The sequence below is a fragment of the Ixodes scapularis genome, unplaced genomic scaffold (assembly GCF_016920785.2).
Source record: "Ixodes scapularis isolate PalLabHiFi unplaced genomic scaffold, ASM1692078v2 PGA_scaffold2__306_contigs__length_199485367, whole genome shotgun sequence".
NCBI lineage: Eukaryota > Metazoa > Arthropoda > Arachnida > Ixodida > Ixodidae > Ixodes > Ixodes scapularis.
Window position 1 is genome coordinate 109,070,081 of NW_024609857.1, and position 13,386 is coordinate 109,083,466.

The 13,386-nt window shown below is 47.6% G+C and overlaps 2 protein-coding genes across 2 annotated transcripts in view; one reads left to right on the top strand and one right to left on the bottom strand.

The window, feature by feature from the left end:
- Positions 1 to 8,920: 8,920 nt before the first annotated feature.
- Positions 8,921 to 12,311, bottom strand: LOC8029927 (mitochondrial nicotinamide adenine dinucleotide transporter SLC25A51). Its single transcript, XM_029968300.4, has 2 exons — positions 12,038 to 12,311; positions 8,921 to 11,425 (listed from the first exon to the last, which is right to left on the bottom strand). Exon 2 carries the CDS (start codon positions 11,344 to 11,346, stop codon positions 10,438 to 10,440), a length of 909 nt encoding a protein of 302 aa, XP_029824160.2. The 5' UTR covers positions 11,347 to 11,425; positions 12,038 to 12,311; the 3' UTR covers positions 8,921 to 10,437.
- A 161-nt stretch (positions 12,312 to 12,472) lies between these two features.
- LOC8052829 (myb/SANT-like DNA-binding domain-containing protein 3) overlaps positions 12,473 to 13,386 on the top strand; it is a 40,231-nt gene continuing 39,317 nt past the window's right edge. Inside the window, exon 1 of the mRNA XM_002434102.5 lies at positions 12,473 to 12,878. Within this exon, the coding sequence (XP_002434147.2) occupies positions 12,572 to 12,878 (307 nt within the window). The 5' untranslated portion in view covers positions 12,473 to 12,571. The remainder of the gene's footprint in view (positions 12,879 to 13,386) is intronic.

The following is a 13,386-nucleotide window of genomic DNA, read 5'->3' on the forward strand; positions in this document are numbered from 1 at the left end:
TGGGGGAGGAGGAGTGGGGGGGGGGGGGGGGGGGTAGGAGACGAACGGTACTATACTAAGACTGTGGCAACTCAAAAATTAACTTAGTGAGCGGTCGAGCTGAGGGAAGTTTATCAAGATGCTTTTTAACTCGAGACTGGGGTAGAAGAAGGAAGCATATTTTTCCCTCCTTGTGCCCCAGTCTCAGGTTTTTTTACCTGAGACTGGGGCGCAAGGAGGGAAAATAGAATCATAGAAAAAATAAATATTCGAGGAAATTTATGAACAGACGCCACGAAATGTGGCTCTGCTAGCATATTTAACATCCTATCTTGTCTCAAAGCATATTATACAGCTGCAAATTGTATTGCGGCAATTGAGCTCAAATAATTTTCACTCCCAGTGATTCTAAGTTGAAAACATAATAATAATAATAATAATAATAATAATTTTATTTGCACATACTGGAATGGGCACATGTGGTGGTGTGCGGGGCTAGGCAGATAGGTGAAAAACCCTTACGCAGAGCGCCTGCCAGCCCGCCACCACATGTGAAAAAACATAACAGACATATATATGTACAGAATATACACAATACAGAAAGTACATGCAAAGGAAAGAAAAGAAGGTGGGAAACAAGTAAGGCATAATGACGAGGATGCCAGCTGCATCCCATACATCCTGGCCAGCTCTCGCGACTCTGCCCCGTTTGACGGCAGGGGGCTGCGCACACAAAGGGGAAGTTTCAAAAAGTCTCTTATAGCAGCAGGGAGCAGTGAGGAACTGTGGCGCAATGTTCTCCCCCTCAGCTCGTCAGGTTGTCCACTTCTCTTGCCAATTCGAGCTACTGCCGAGAGGTAGGTGCCTGACAGGGAACCGTCCAACACCCGGCAGGCAAAACGCACACGGAACATTTGGCGCCTATGTTGGAGCGGGCGCCACCCAAGCGCCTTCAGCCGGTCACAGTAGCTGGTGTCCTGTCCAGAGACATATCCAAGTGCCCTGCAGCATATTGCTCTGGACGCCCTCCGCTGGACGCTTTCGATTCGCTCAATAAGATGCTGCTGGGTTGGTGACCAGATGGAGCAACAATACTCGAGAGATGGGAGTACCATCGCCGTATACAATGTACGCAGTGAAGCCGGCTCACAGGGCCTCGTCACCCGTGCAACGAAGCCCAGCATACGCCGAGCCTTAGCAACCACACAGGCGACATGAGCGGAAAAATCCATCGTAGAGGTGAACATCACGCCAAGGATGGAGAGCGCTTTGCAAGGCATCAAGCTTGCTCCCATGAGTGTGTACTCCGGTGGGGTCACACTCTTCCTGGCACTGAAGCGGATCACAGCACTCTTGTTGGGGCTAAGCTGCAGGTGGTTTGCTAGAGCCCAGTGCTCCACTTCCACGAGGTAGTCCTGAAGGTGCTGGCGGCTCCTTGTGTCAATCACGGGGCACAGGACTGAGGTGTCGTCAGCATATTGAACCACCAGAAGTATGTTGCTCTGTGGCATATCGTTGACGTACACAAGGAACAGGGTCGGTCCGAGGACCGAACCCTGGGGTACGCCCGACGTAATGTTCCGTTCATCCGAACGTGTGCCCCCATATACCACCTGCTGACTTTGGTCAGCAACAAAATGTGACAGCCAAGTTAGCAACGGGCCCTCTATGCCAGCATCGTGCAATTTCCGCCTCAGGGTGGCCAGGTTAAGTGTATCAAAGGCGTTGCTCAGGTCCAACTGCACCAGGTCCGTTGCCACCCGGCTGTCCATGTTGTCGCTGACGAAATGTGCCACAGTAGCGAGAGCAGTCTCGCAACTCTTGTCCCGGCGAAACCCATGCTGCGACGGCGATAAGTAACGACTTTCCTCGAGAAAGTCTAAGTGGTGCGCATTTAGAACTCTCTCAAACGTCCGGCACACAATTGATGTGATGGACACAGGACGGTAGTGCCGAGGGTCATCGGAGGGCTTCCCATATCCCTTGTGAACGGGGCCGGGTAACCAGGGCCCGTCGCCAAGAGTCTGGCACGACGCCCTGATTCAGAAGGCCCTGGAAGACTGTGGAGAGTGAGGGTAGAGCATGGAGGGAGATGAGTTTGAAAAAAACAGGAGTCATCCCGTCTGGTCCAGCACCTTGGGTGGGTGTGATCTTGCTGATATCCTCCTGTAGCGCTTCCAAAATCAACTGCAGCAGAACTCAATGCATCAGAAGGAAAGAAGAAACAGTAAATCTTTTATGGCGTCTTGTTTCCTGTTGATTCTTATGTTTACTAACATGCTCCAGCAGAAATTTCGAGTATTGTTGTTTTTGACCGTTGTGAGTTGCAGTCGTTTTGTCTTAAATAACCGTCCTCAAAAAAAAAAAAAAAAAAAAAATGACAGCAACGTTTTTGCGTTGACACAGCACGGATTTGAAAATAATTACAAAAACTTATTTTCAACTTTTGGCGGGCAATTTTTTCTCTAATATATTGCCACCAAGGGAAGAGAGTCACAACGACTCATGCGCGTCAGTTCTAATGCGAGAACGACGGTCGCTTCCCGCAATGCTTGGATCGAAAATGCTGTACCATCGCGATTCACACGATTGCCAGCGACCTCCGCACTTCCCCGTGCCCCGTTGTTCAGCAGCGCCATGAGTTGCATTGTGAAGTTTACAGCAGAGTGAAATGCGGGACATTTTCAAGATTTTGTTATTTCTTACGGGACGCAGGACACGAGCCCTCAATACGGGGCAGTCCCGCGAGTCGCGGGACGGGTGGTCACTCTATACTGACCAGTAGTAAGCCCAAAACCAAAGACTTCACATATCGCGCGCTTCCGGCGCCGCGTGTCGCCCCCATAGATGGAAGAGGTTTCCGCGTCGTCCGGTTAAAATGTGACCCACTGGTATTTAGTTACTCTCTCCTTGCCCGATGGTTTGCCCGAACTCCAAGAGACGTGGAAACCGCAAAAAAGGTAGACGCTTTTGCAGGGCCCCTTTAATCAGCTCGTTGTCTTGAGTGATTATACGAGCGTCGCAAACTGATTTGTCGACCCCATAATGCCATTCGATCGAAATTTCATTAATTTTGCCATGTGGCCGGGGTATAATGCAAGAATTCAGTGACTGCACGTGATAACATCGCTTACATGATCGTGACACTTGTCTAGCCGTGTCCGCGTTGACTACGTCTACCTGATATTTAACTGTGATATCTTTTGTTGTGTCCAATCACTGCGTTTTTCGCCATTTTGTCGAAGTATTTTTGTATAAAATATGCATTCCTACACCAATAAATTCGTGACTCAATGTTTTCGACTTAAAACAATCACTTTTTTTTAAACGTCTTTGTCGCATACCTCGTGCCATTTCGTACCGATTATTTAGCGGTGTAATGTTTTGCCCGTGCAATAAAATGTTTTCTAGACCCGTTGCTATGTGCAGCTTTCATTTAACTAATAAGACGCGCGTATGTGACTATAAAAGCGCGTTACAACGGTCGATCCACGCTGCCTTCGCTTCGACGCCCGCCCCCGATGGCCTTCCTTTGCGTCGTCACGAGAAGAGCGCTACGGCCTTAGTTTCTATGAGGTATTGATTCATGGCTCTATGATAATTATTTCCCGATTAAGGCCAATTTCTCTGATGTCCCTCGATTTACATGTAAAGTGGTCTGTATTTACCTCCCTTGAGTCATTTCCTGTTTTCAGGTAAGCAAACCCCAGAAGAGCGTTCAGACCTGTTACCCTACCTTTCAGCCAGACGTGTTCTCTGTAACTTTCCTTCTCACTTTCCCAGTCATGCCTAGACCTCCGCCTTTGCGTTCACCTTTCCTCCGGTTGCATCTCATCCAGGAGTAGCCTGGTAAGTACAGTGGTTCCTCTTCACCTCTAAGGTGAGTTTCTGCTACCCCATACACTGTGCATGTTTCAGCCTCTAATTGTTCACCAATCTCCTCCCACTTTATTCTGTTTCTATCTCTCTACATGTTTATGAAGCCTATATTGAGCCGATTTTTTCTCTTATTTCTACGGGGCTTCCTCCTGCTCTCCCTCCAGCTCTTGCGGTACTCACACCCAGGAGCTTCCCCCGACTCCGGTACTGGTACATATGGTACTGGTGAATCGACCGGTGCTCTCCGGGCTCTGTGGGTCCCCAAAAAAGCTGCAACATGCCCACCCATCCTCTTTCCCACTCTCCTACCTGTGTTTGGACTGTAGTGGATTCCACCCCGTGTAAAAGGCAGGAGCCAGCCCCATAAACCTTCCAGCTTATCTGTTTTACGCCGTACTCAAGTCGTTGGCTCATGGTTAGCCTCAATGGCCTGCCTCTCGATGTCAAGAAACTGTCCCCGGACACGTGGAATAGTGCATATTTCCCAGTCCTGCCTCTCTTTCCCCGTTCAACACGTCGTTGAGTCCTGCGTGGATCAACACTAAGTTTTCCCTCTCCATGTTGTCCCACAATATCTCCTCCGCTTTGGCAATGGCACCTACCACGTACTTTCCTGGCTGGGCCTCTACTCGCACCCTTTTTTCTCTTTCACCTTGCTTACTCCCTCAACGATTCTTGCCACGTTGGGGTACCAGACTAGTAGGATTCTCCTAACTGCCGGCGGCTGCCCTCCCTCTCCTGGCACTATGCTGTGACCCCCTCCATTTACAACCGATACCAGGTTAGGCTCTATCAATCCAGCTGTTTCCTTCTCCTTTTGTTGCTGCTTCACAATAGGTGCTAAAACCTCCTTCGAGTCGAAACCGCTCCCTCCCTGTTCTCTCTTTGCACATCTGGCACTTACCTCGCTGTCGACTCCCTTTTCATCTCTTCCCACTGTGCTTCCAGGTCGGCCATCTTCTCGACCTCTACTCTGAGAATAACCTGCAATTCTGCCATCGTTGTTTGTCTTTCCTCGCTTTTGCCCATCTGAACTTCATTAACTACACCGATAAGCCGCTCCACTCTATTCTCCCACTCTCTTTTCCTCTCTTCTAGCCCTGCCTTCCACGCGTCCTCTTGCCTGAGCTCCTCCACCTGCATCTCCAGTTTGGCCCGCTTCTCTCATTTTTTGTTAAGCTCAGCCTTCATTTGCTCTAGCTTGCCTTCACAGTCCTTTGTCATCTCATGCCACCTCACTTGAGGCTCCCTCCAACATCACGATTTTCCTCTTCGTTTCCACCGTTTTTCGGGATACCTCGGTTCTCGTCAGACTTGACATCACACGCCACCTGCCAATGCTGTCCATATGTTCTGCTGGGCCCTCGAATCCTTGGCCGTGTTCCCAAAATGTACTACATCTTACTCCAGTGTAAGGGTTTTGCACCTTTGCGTTCGAAAGCCTACTTGCGTCCAGCGTCGCTCTATCTGCGTTATCACGTGACACGACCCGCCCGAGTAGCTCGGATCTATTTGGGTAAGATTTTGGACATAGTCCTTCCCTTTCTCGTTTTAGGGACCTAAAGAGCAGCTGAGGCCTTAAAGGAGCTGTGCAACGATTTTAACGTTGAAAGAATTGGCATCTTCTGCTTTTTGATATTGTTCACCTTGTCACAAATGGCAGAACACACACCTCCCTTCATCGAAACGTTGCGATTCCGCCGCGCAATAGCGAGGCAAAACTTAAAATATTTCCCGACCTGCAGCCGCGAGCGGCGGCCATGAGAAACACGCAGCGTGACGTCAATGGGGAATCTTGTAGAAAGATAGCAAGTTGTGCGAATACCTGCTCGATAAAAGGTAACTTTTCTATAAATCTTGTCGTTCCAACATATATATAAACGCGTCAAAAACCTGTATCATCGACAAAACTTTTATGATACGGAGTTTTAGTGGCGCCATCTATCCTAGGTCCACAAAACCGTCAGCTCTCTCTGCTACCGCGAACAGCCGCCAGAAGCCGGAGGGGGAGGGGGCAGGGCCGGACGGGTATGGCCGGACCCGGATGAGACTGTCTTCCTTTCACCATATTGTTCGGGCGGCGCCTGCCAGCACGGGGTCACGCGTAGGGGTGTCGCGAACCGGCCGCGGTTTGAGTTCGACCAGGTTCGACTTTGTCGAACTTTTAGGGGAAAGTTCGTCGAACCTTGTATTGAGGTTCGACTCATGTGCGCATGCGCGACAGGCTGGCCAGTTGGCTTCGGATTGGATGGTAATGGCTAAGAGATGAATTAAGTGCAGCGCTGATCGGCTATTTCAGTAAATACAGTACTAAAATTTAAGCTATTGACTTCTTCAGTGAATAAAATTAGTTTTTTTCAATTGCAGCTGTTCACAAAATAAAATAACCCTTTGCATAAGAAAAGAAATTCTCCAAACCTAGACATGCTTGTATCAAGGTCTGGCCACACTGTCCACAAAGTCGAACCGGTCGAATCTGGTGAAAAGTTCGAAGGTTCGTCGAACCGGTTCGACCCAGTCGAACCCCGAAAGATCGACCAAAAAATCTGGTTCGACAAAAGTTCGCGACACCCCTAGTCATGCGGTCGCGAGCGGATGAGTTCTCGCTGCTCACTTATGGCTCTAAAGAGAGAACTTTTCCGGAACCCCGCGCCTACCCCATCAACGTCACTGCGCACGTGACCCGGAAGACGACGTACGAGTTGAAAGGCGGCAAAAACCTGGATCTTTTTCATTTTTTAAAATAAAAACTAGTGTATCCAGGCAAAATCTGTTTTCTGTAGTTCACTTCAGAAGTGTGAGGCATTAACTTCCACAATAATTTCAGCAAAGCCCTGAAATTGTTGCACAGCTCCTTTAAAGGGATACTTTAACGAAATTTGAAATATTCCCGTTGTATTCAAAAATAGGTTGAATATGATCCACAATATCCGTAAATGACAATCGCACGTTTGTATTTTGATCCTGGTGGCTGTATTTTTCGTTATAAACGGCCCACTCTGGCAAGCGCTCGGAGAAGGCCCAGCTTAGAGCACGTGACATCCAACGCAATCGTGACGTCGTCTCAAGACGAGCAAAGCTACGGCGAGGCTGACGTCGAGAGGATGGCCTAGTCGTTCCAGCCACCGAAGCGGCTGCTTTTGTACAAATTTTGAGTGACGGGTTAATCTTCTATAATCTCCTAGGGGGAGAATAGCGACTTCTGCGACACACAAAAGGGGTTCTCGGGAAGAGTGGAGTTCCTCCTTCCCCCCTTCTCTCGTCGTGGCCGGAGACGAGCATTACAAACGAGGCGTTAGCGACATCCACCAGGTGCTTTTTGCTAATCGTTTAAATCGTTTTAAAATTCCTTTTCGAGACTTTTTTAACAAGATATTGGTATGTTCCACGTGATACTGCTCTTTTGAACACATATAGACCAAAAAATTAGCGCCGAAATTTCGTTGTAGTATCCCTTTAAGCGATTGACCTAGAACCAACATAGCTTGCTAGTGGCTGACCGGATTCATGTGGTAAACATGTTCAAGGCCCCCGCAAAAAACACGCAAACAATCTTAAAAAAAAAAAAAATCTTTTCATAAGAAAAAAAAAAAAAAAAAAAAAAAAAAACTGGACGGATGCGCTGCGCCGAGCGTTTTATGTCGGAGTCCTATCGCCTCATGATTTTTGTAGTATCCTGTTTGGAAAAGACGTCACATCGCATACTTTTGAACACCAAGCAAAAGGAGGAGAGGGAAGCTGCTTTTGTAAGGATTTTGAGTGACAGGTTAATCTTCTATAATCTTCTGGGAGGAGAACAGCGACGTCTGTGCTTATCAGGGAAGCACAAAGGACGATCCTGATAAGGGGGGAGCTACTTCTTCGCCTTTTCTCTGGAGAGTATCGGAAATGACGTCATGTGCAAGCCACGTATAGGGTCCTTGCACTGACGTCATATCGCACACATTTGAACACCAAGTAAAAGGAGGAGAGAGAAGCTGCTTTTGTAAGAATTTTGAGTGACAGGTTAATCTTCTATAATCTTCTGGGGGGAGAATAGCGACGCCTGTACAAATCCCGGAGGCACAAAGGAGGATCCTGATAAGAGGGAAGCTCCTTCTTCCCCTCTTCTCTGGAGGGCAATGGAAATGACGTCCTGTGCAAGCCACGTATAGCCAACCGGCAACAGCCAGGCGGCGCCAGCAGACTGAGAGCCCTCGGTTATACCCCGTCTCGTTGCAACTTGGCGAAGGGTGAACGATATAGCCCCACACTGCGTGCCGACGGTGCTACGGATACGAGCGAACGGCGTGGAGGAGCTTCCTACTTTCAACAACATTTCGAAATCTCGTGCACCTCGAGCGCGCGCAGCATGGAGCGCGTCCTGGAGGTCGGGCGTTCGAAAGAGAAGCTAGTGACTATGAGCTCAGTAACTGAAGGAGAGGAGGGCGAGAGCGCGCGGGCACGCAGAGCTCTGATGCGGATATACCTCAAGCTAGCTTGTCTCCACTAGGGTGCCTTTATGTGCGCTTCGTATTGGGCAGGAGATCCCAACTGCCTGTTTCCCTTTCCCACACCCTCGTCCACCGCCATGTTGTTTCTCTCATTGTTTCCCCGTGCGCCGGAAAGTAGCCTTTGTGTCCATCGGTAATCCCATCCGAAAGGGAAAATGCTAATCCTCACTCCGTGGGTTCCACAACGCTGCTCCGAACTTCTGAGATAAGGTGCTTGTTTCCGGGAGGGTTATAAGCCCCACGGATTATCGCCGAGGAACAAAATAGCTGCTGGTTTGTCGGCGAGTGGTATTACAAAGGATGGCATCACCCTAGCAAAGCGCACATGAAGGCTCCCTAGTCTCTACAGCACCCATCGAACGTGTCAGAACGCGGAAGGCCGGCGTTTGACTCGTACTGGAACTCGCTTGACGACTACAGTGGAGACGAAGGCAGCTAGCTTTACTAAAGTTCGTTCCAATTCCACCACGCAGAGACGTTTTGACGTTTCACCGCGCTCGCGTCTCCTCCTCTCCCTCAGTTCCTAGGCGCATATAGACTGGATTGCAATACGCTTATCGAGACTGCGGATGTGTAAAAACAGGCTTTATTTCTAATTAGCATGTACTAATTTCCAAACCAGAGATCCAAAAAACAGGCAAAATATTCAACAAGTCTGGCATGGCCAAGGATATCTCTCAACTCCAGTAAATACTTTCGTTGGTAAAAATAAGCGATCTCTTTGTACTTTTTGCGTTGCCCGGTGCATTGAAAATATAGGAATTCAGAGACCAGAATTACTTGAACAAATGTGCAGACAAAGCACCGCAATATGTTACTTTAAGCTTAAATAATCATAATTTCCTGTTTGTGGTATGTAATACATAGTGCTTAGATACCTGCACAAATTACATGGACGTCAACCTCTTCTTGAAGATAACAGTCAGGTACACACGAGGCCCAAACTGCACAGTAGACAGACAGACTTCGAGATCTACTGACCCAAAAGTCTATTAGATTCAGAACAGACACTTGACAGTAAATAATAAAACAGTTCTAGAGGTGACCTTCTAAACACAATTTCTTCGGATGTTTTGTTTTAGAATGGGTAATATTACTATAAGCAATCATTCAAATATTCCTGAAACATTCATCTGTAGTGTACATGAAGAACCACACTTGCCCATTAATTAAATTTTAAAAGCATGCCCTTAGTGTCAGCATGCAAATACATTTAAGGTATGCAAAACACCACATTTTACAACCTATGGTACAAAGTCTATAGAATTGCCGATATTTAACCTTAAATGGCATTTGAATTTTAAGCACTGGGCACAAGACGCTATATTTATTTGTGTGGCGGAATACTCCAGACTGCATTTAGGCTTCTGTGCGATTTTCTTTTACATCTACTAGCTGTTTACAACACAAGGCGGGCAAAGCTGCCTGAAGATCAGGAAGTATTCTGTGCCTAGTCAGTAGTACAGCTGTCACTGATGAGAGTTCGAGATGGCTTTGACGAACTTAAGCTCCAACTCTTGAACAGAGTCCTATTGAAGAAGCCTGTGCTTTCAACTAGACATGTTTAAAACTGTGAGTTCAATGACATTAAAAACTGCTTGCAAGATTATAATATAATTACTAGAGATCACATTCAAAGCATTTTTTTAATGTTTGTAACAACAGTTGCAATGTTTGCCATGTTACTGGCACTTTCCTCGTCACCTTGCAAAGATTTGTGAGTGGTTTCACAATGCAAGGAAAGCACACCTTATGGACATTAAGCAAATAAATACTCCAACGAAATAACAAGTGTGCACACCACCAGGTATGATGCTGATGCACATATACACAGCACCAAAGCTCTAAAGCTATATGCCATGTTTGAATTGCTCATACACTCGTGAAAGACAGTGCTTAGCTCCTTTAGAAACTATTTGAAAGCACTATATGAGCTGAAAATCATAGCATTCTATTTTCCTTTCACCCAAGCAAGAGAACGCTACAAGAAAGATCCTCACAAACCAACTAAAATTAATGCATGAACCTAAGTACAGCACGAAGTATGCTGTAAGCATTACTGAATGCCAGGAGACATTACAATTCATCAACTACTCCTTGAATTACTGACATGCTTCATGTATTGAGTTGTGAAAAACTCGTAAGATGCATTAATGATTCCCCACGAGACAAGTGCCCGTGTGTAATTGAGATGGACTCCATAGAACATCCTCCTTAAGCTCTTGCGCTCAGCGTACGTGTCTCTGAAGACGGCTACCATACCAGGGTGAGGAGGGCCGTACTGCACTTGCATTATAGTCTTGATGACATTCACCGGGTAGAACAAGGTGCTCACGAAAGCCCCGATAAGTGCCCCACTCACAAAGTCGCTCAAAGTCCGTTGCCAGAATATGTCCTTGTCCACAGGAACACGATGTCCCAGCTCGTCTCTGAGCGTGAAGAACAGAAAAGTGCTTGGACCATTGCGGAACAGAATCGGGACCAGCCCGCGGTAGTACTCCGTGATGCCGTATGGTGAGAGAAACTTGAATGCGTGGAGCGTGTTCCTGAAGCGGTGATGGTGCTCCTTGTCTTGAAGCAAAGCCTGAACTCTCTCCAGCGGGGTCAGCAGTGCCTCTGTAGAACCCGCCATGAGTCCGGCAAAGAGCTTGACCGTGAGGTCGCTGGACTCTGGAAAGTGGTGCGTAATGAATCTGCTGTAGCCACTGAAGGTCCCAAACATTATAGACACGGAAATAGTCTTCTGGACGAGAGGAGGGAGGCAGCCGCGGTAGAGGTGGCGGAATCCTTCTCGGCGTAGCTGCTCGAAGGCGTGGTTGGTCTGGACACCGTGCAGCATCTGCCGGAACATGACCTTGTTCATGGGGAAGGTGCAGATGATGTTGACGAAGGCGGCGCCCCAGCCGCACACGTAGGCGCGCATGTCATCATCGGGAGTGCTGGTGCTCTTGACAGTGGAGGGGTGCCGCTTGTCTCCAAGGGCAACGGAAGCCATCTTGAGAGCTGGGGTCCTACGGCAAACACGCCTACGAGACGAAACTATTTTTACGTTCGAACAGCCGCACCCCGTGGATCTGTGAAACAAAAATGAGAAAGCAAGCGATTGAGCAACTACGTTTGTAAAACAGGGCAACTCGCGTGTAGGTAAACTATCCTAGCAACCTGCGGCCGAATCGAACAGGAACAACTGTGAGTCATCTCAGCAAAACAAAAACTTCGCTTTAGATAGTTCACCTGCTTACTGTTCTTATTAATTAACGAGCAGGGTTATGAAGCGTTAAGCTTCCGCATAATATACTACAGCGGCTACAAATCTTTCGGCGCATTAAACGGGAACACATATAAAAGGAAAGCCACAAAAAAGACGAAGACTATTCCCCTCCACTTTTATGGGTTCAATCCATCGTTTAATTTTCTCACTATTGTTGGCACACTGACTCATTCAAAAGGTTTCGAAGCCGGTTGCCGCGCAGCGGAGTAGTTCCGTCTGGCGCCCGAAACCGGCCCTGGCCCTGAACGTAGGATTCTATAGTCCTTTACATTACGCCTCAGGTAAGTGAAGGCCTCGAATGACGATTGAGGGATCACCTTTATGCTAGAATGGCTAGAACTACGAGCAAAAGAAAATGAGCGGTATCTGCGCCACTTCGGAAGGTTTTCGGTGAAAAGCACCATACTGTACTTACCAATCGCGCAACCAAGGTGTGATGGTACATCTGATCCTAGGAATACCTGCAAAGAACGCCTATTCCTAAATACGGCATCACGTAGCAGACACAACAGCCGACGACGATCACCTCAGTCGCCTCAATCACATCACAAGAACAGCACGTAGAAAAGTGGAAACAAGAGAAAGGGAGGGGAATTTCCAGGGTCAACAGCACAAACAGAAAAAAGGTCGTCAAGAATGGATTTTTCCTAAAGTTTTTGTTTATCTATCTAGCTGTTAATTTGAAGTCTAAATAAAACCTACACTTAACTATTTTTTACACATTTTTGTAACAGATTCTTGTTCCAACGAGGTTTTGTTCAAGGAAAGGTTCGAAACCGGTCCGAAATAATGTGTAAAAACGAACCGACGAAAAGAGTGAGCGGAGTGGCAACCATGATTTGACAACAAAAGAAAAAGAAAAATAAAGAAAGAGGCAAGTTCGAGCTAAGAAAAAAAGATAACAACGGAGGTGAGTTTTCGGCGGATCGGGGACATCGCCGTCTTTGTGATGGAAAACTCCATGATTTTCCATGATTTCTTTCCCGATTATCAGCCGCGTTGCAAGTTTTTCTTTTCCGACTTCGAGAAGGCGTTGCTGCGAGAGCTCTACGAGAAAGACAAGCCACACTTGAAGTGCAAAATCGGTGCATCGCCGTTGAAAGTCCGGGAGCGGGCATGGCGTGGGCTCGCGTTCAAATACAACAGCACGGCAGGCGTCCGCTGTCGTAGCGTAAAGCAGCTGAAGAAGTTCATCGAGAACATGAACCAAAAGGACAAGCGCCTACGCAGGGCGTTGGACGGGACGACGGCTTCAGGTAAGAGCAGTCCTGCAAGCATATAATTACGTTACCGCAAGCCTCCGTGTGTTGTGCTTTTCCTCATCGTTACTTGAACGACTGCTGTGTTCTTTGCCTCTAACGTGAAAGGTGAAACCTTAACGAAAAATCGACGACCGCGGACGTGTGGTGTACACGGTTCAATAGCGACATGAACGAAATCGGATGCGTAAAAGTAGACGCGAACGGATGACAACGACTATGATTTCAGAACGTAATTTTCATAAGCTTCAGATTTATCACTCATCGAAGTAATCGGTCTTCCTGGTTGCACGCTCACACAATCGCACTCGCAAATCGCAGCTTTTAGTGGCATGTTTAAGTGGAGCTTGGCATTTGCTGATGGTACCCTTTCGCACGGCATCAGAGGATAATGATACGTCTCCTAACAATGAAGCGTAGAGGACAACTGCCCTGGGGATGCTGTCAAAGCACGAAGACTAATCGGATTTCGCAATGCCTCAAAAGTGTCTGGCAGTGTCCCTAT

What these genes read in the sequence shown, in the direction of transcription:
- LOC8029927 (XM_029968300.4), bottom strand. Translation starts at nt 11,346, where the DNA reads ATGGCTTCCGTTGCCCTTGGAGACAAGCGGCACCCCTCCACTGTCAAG.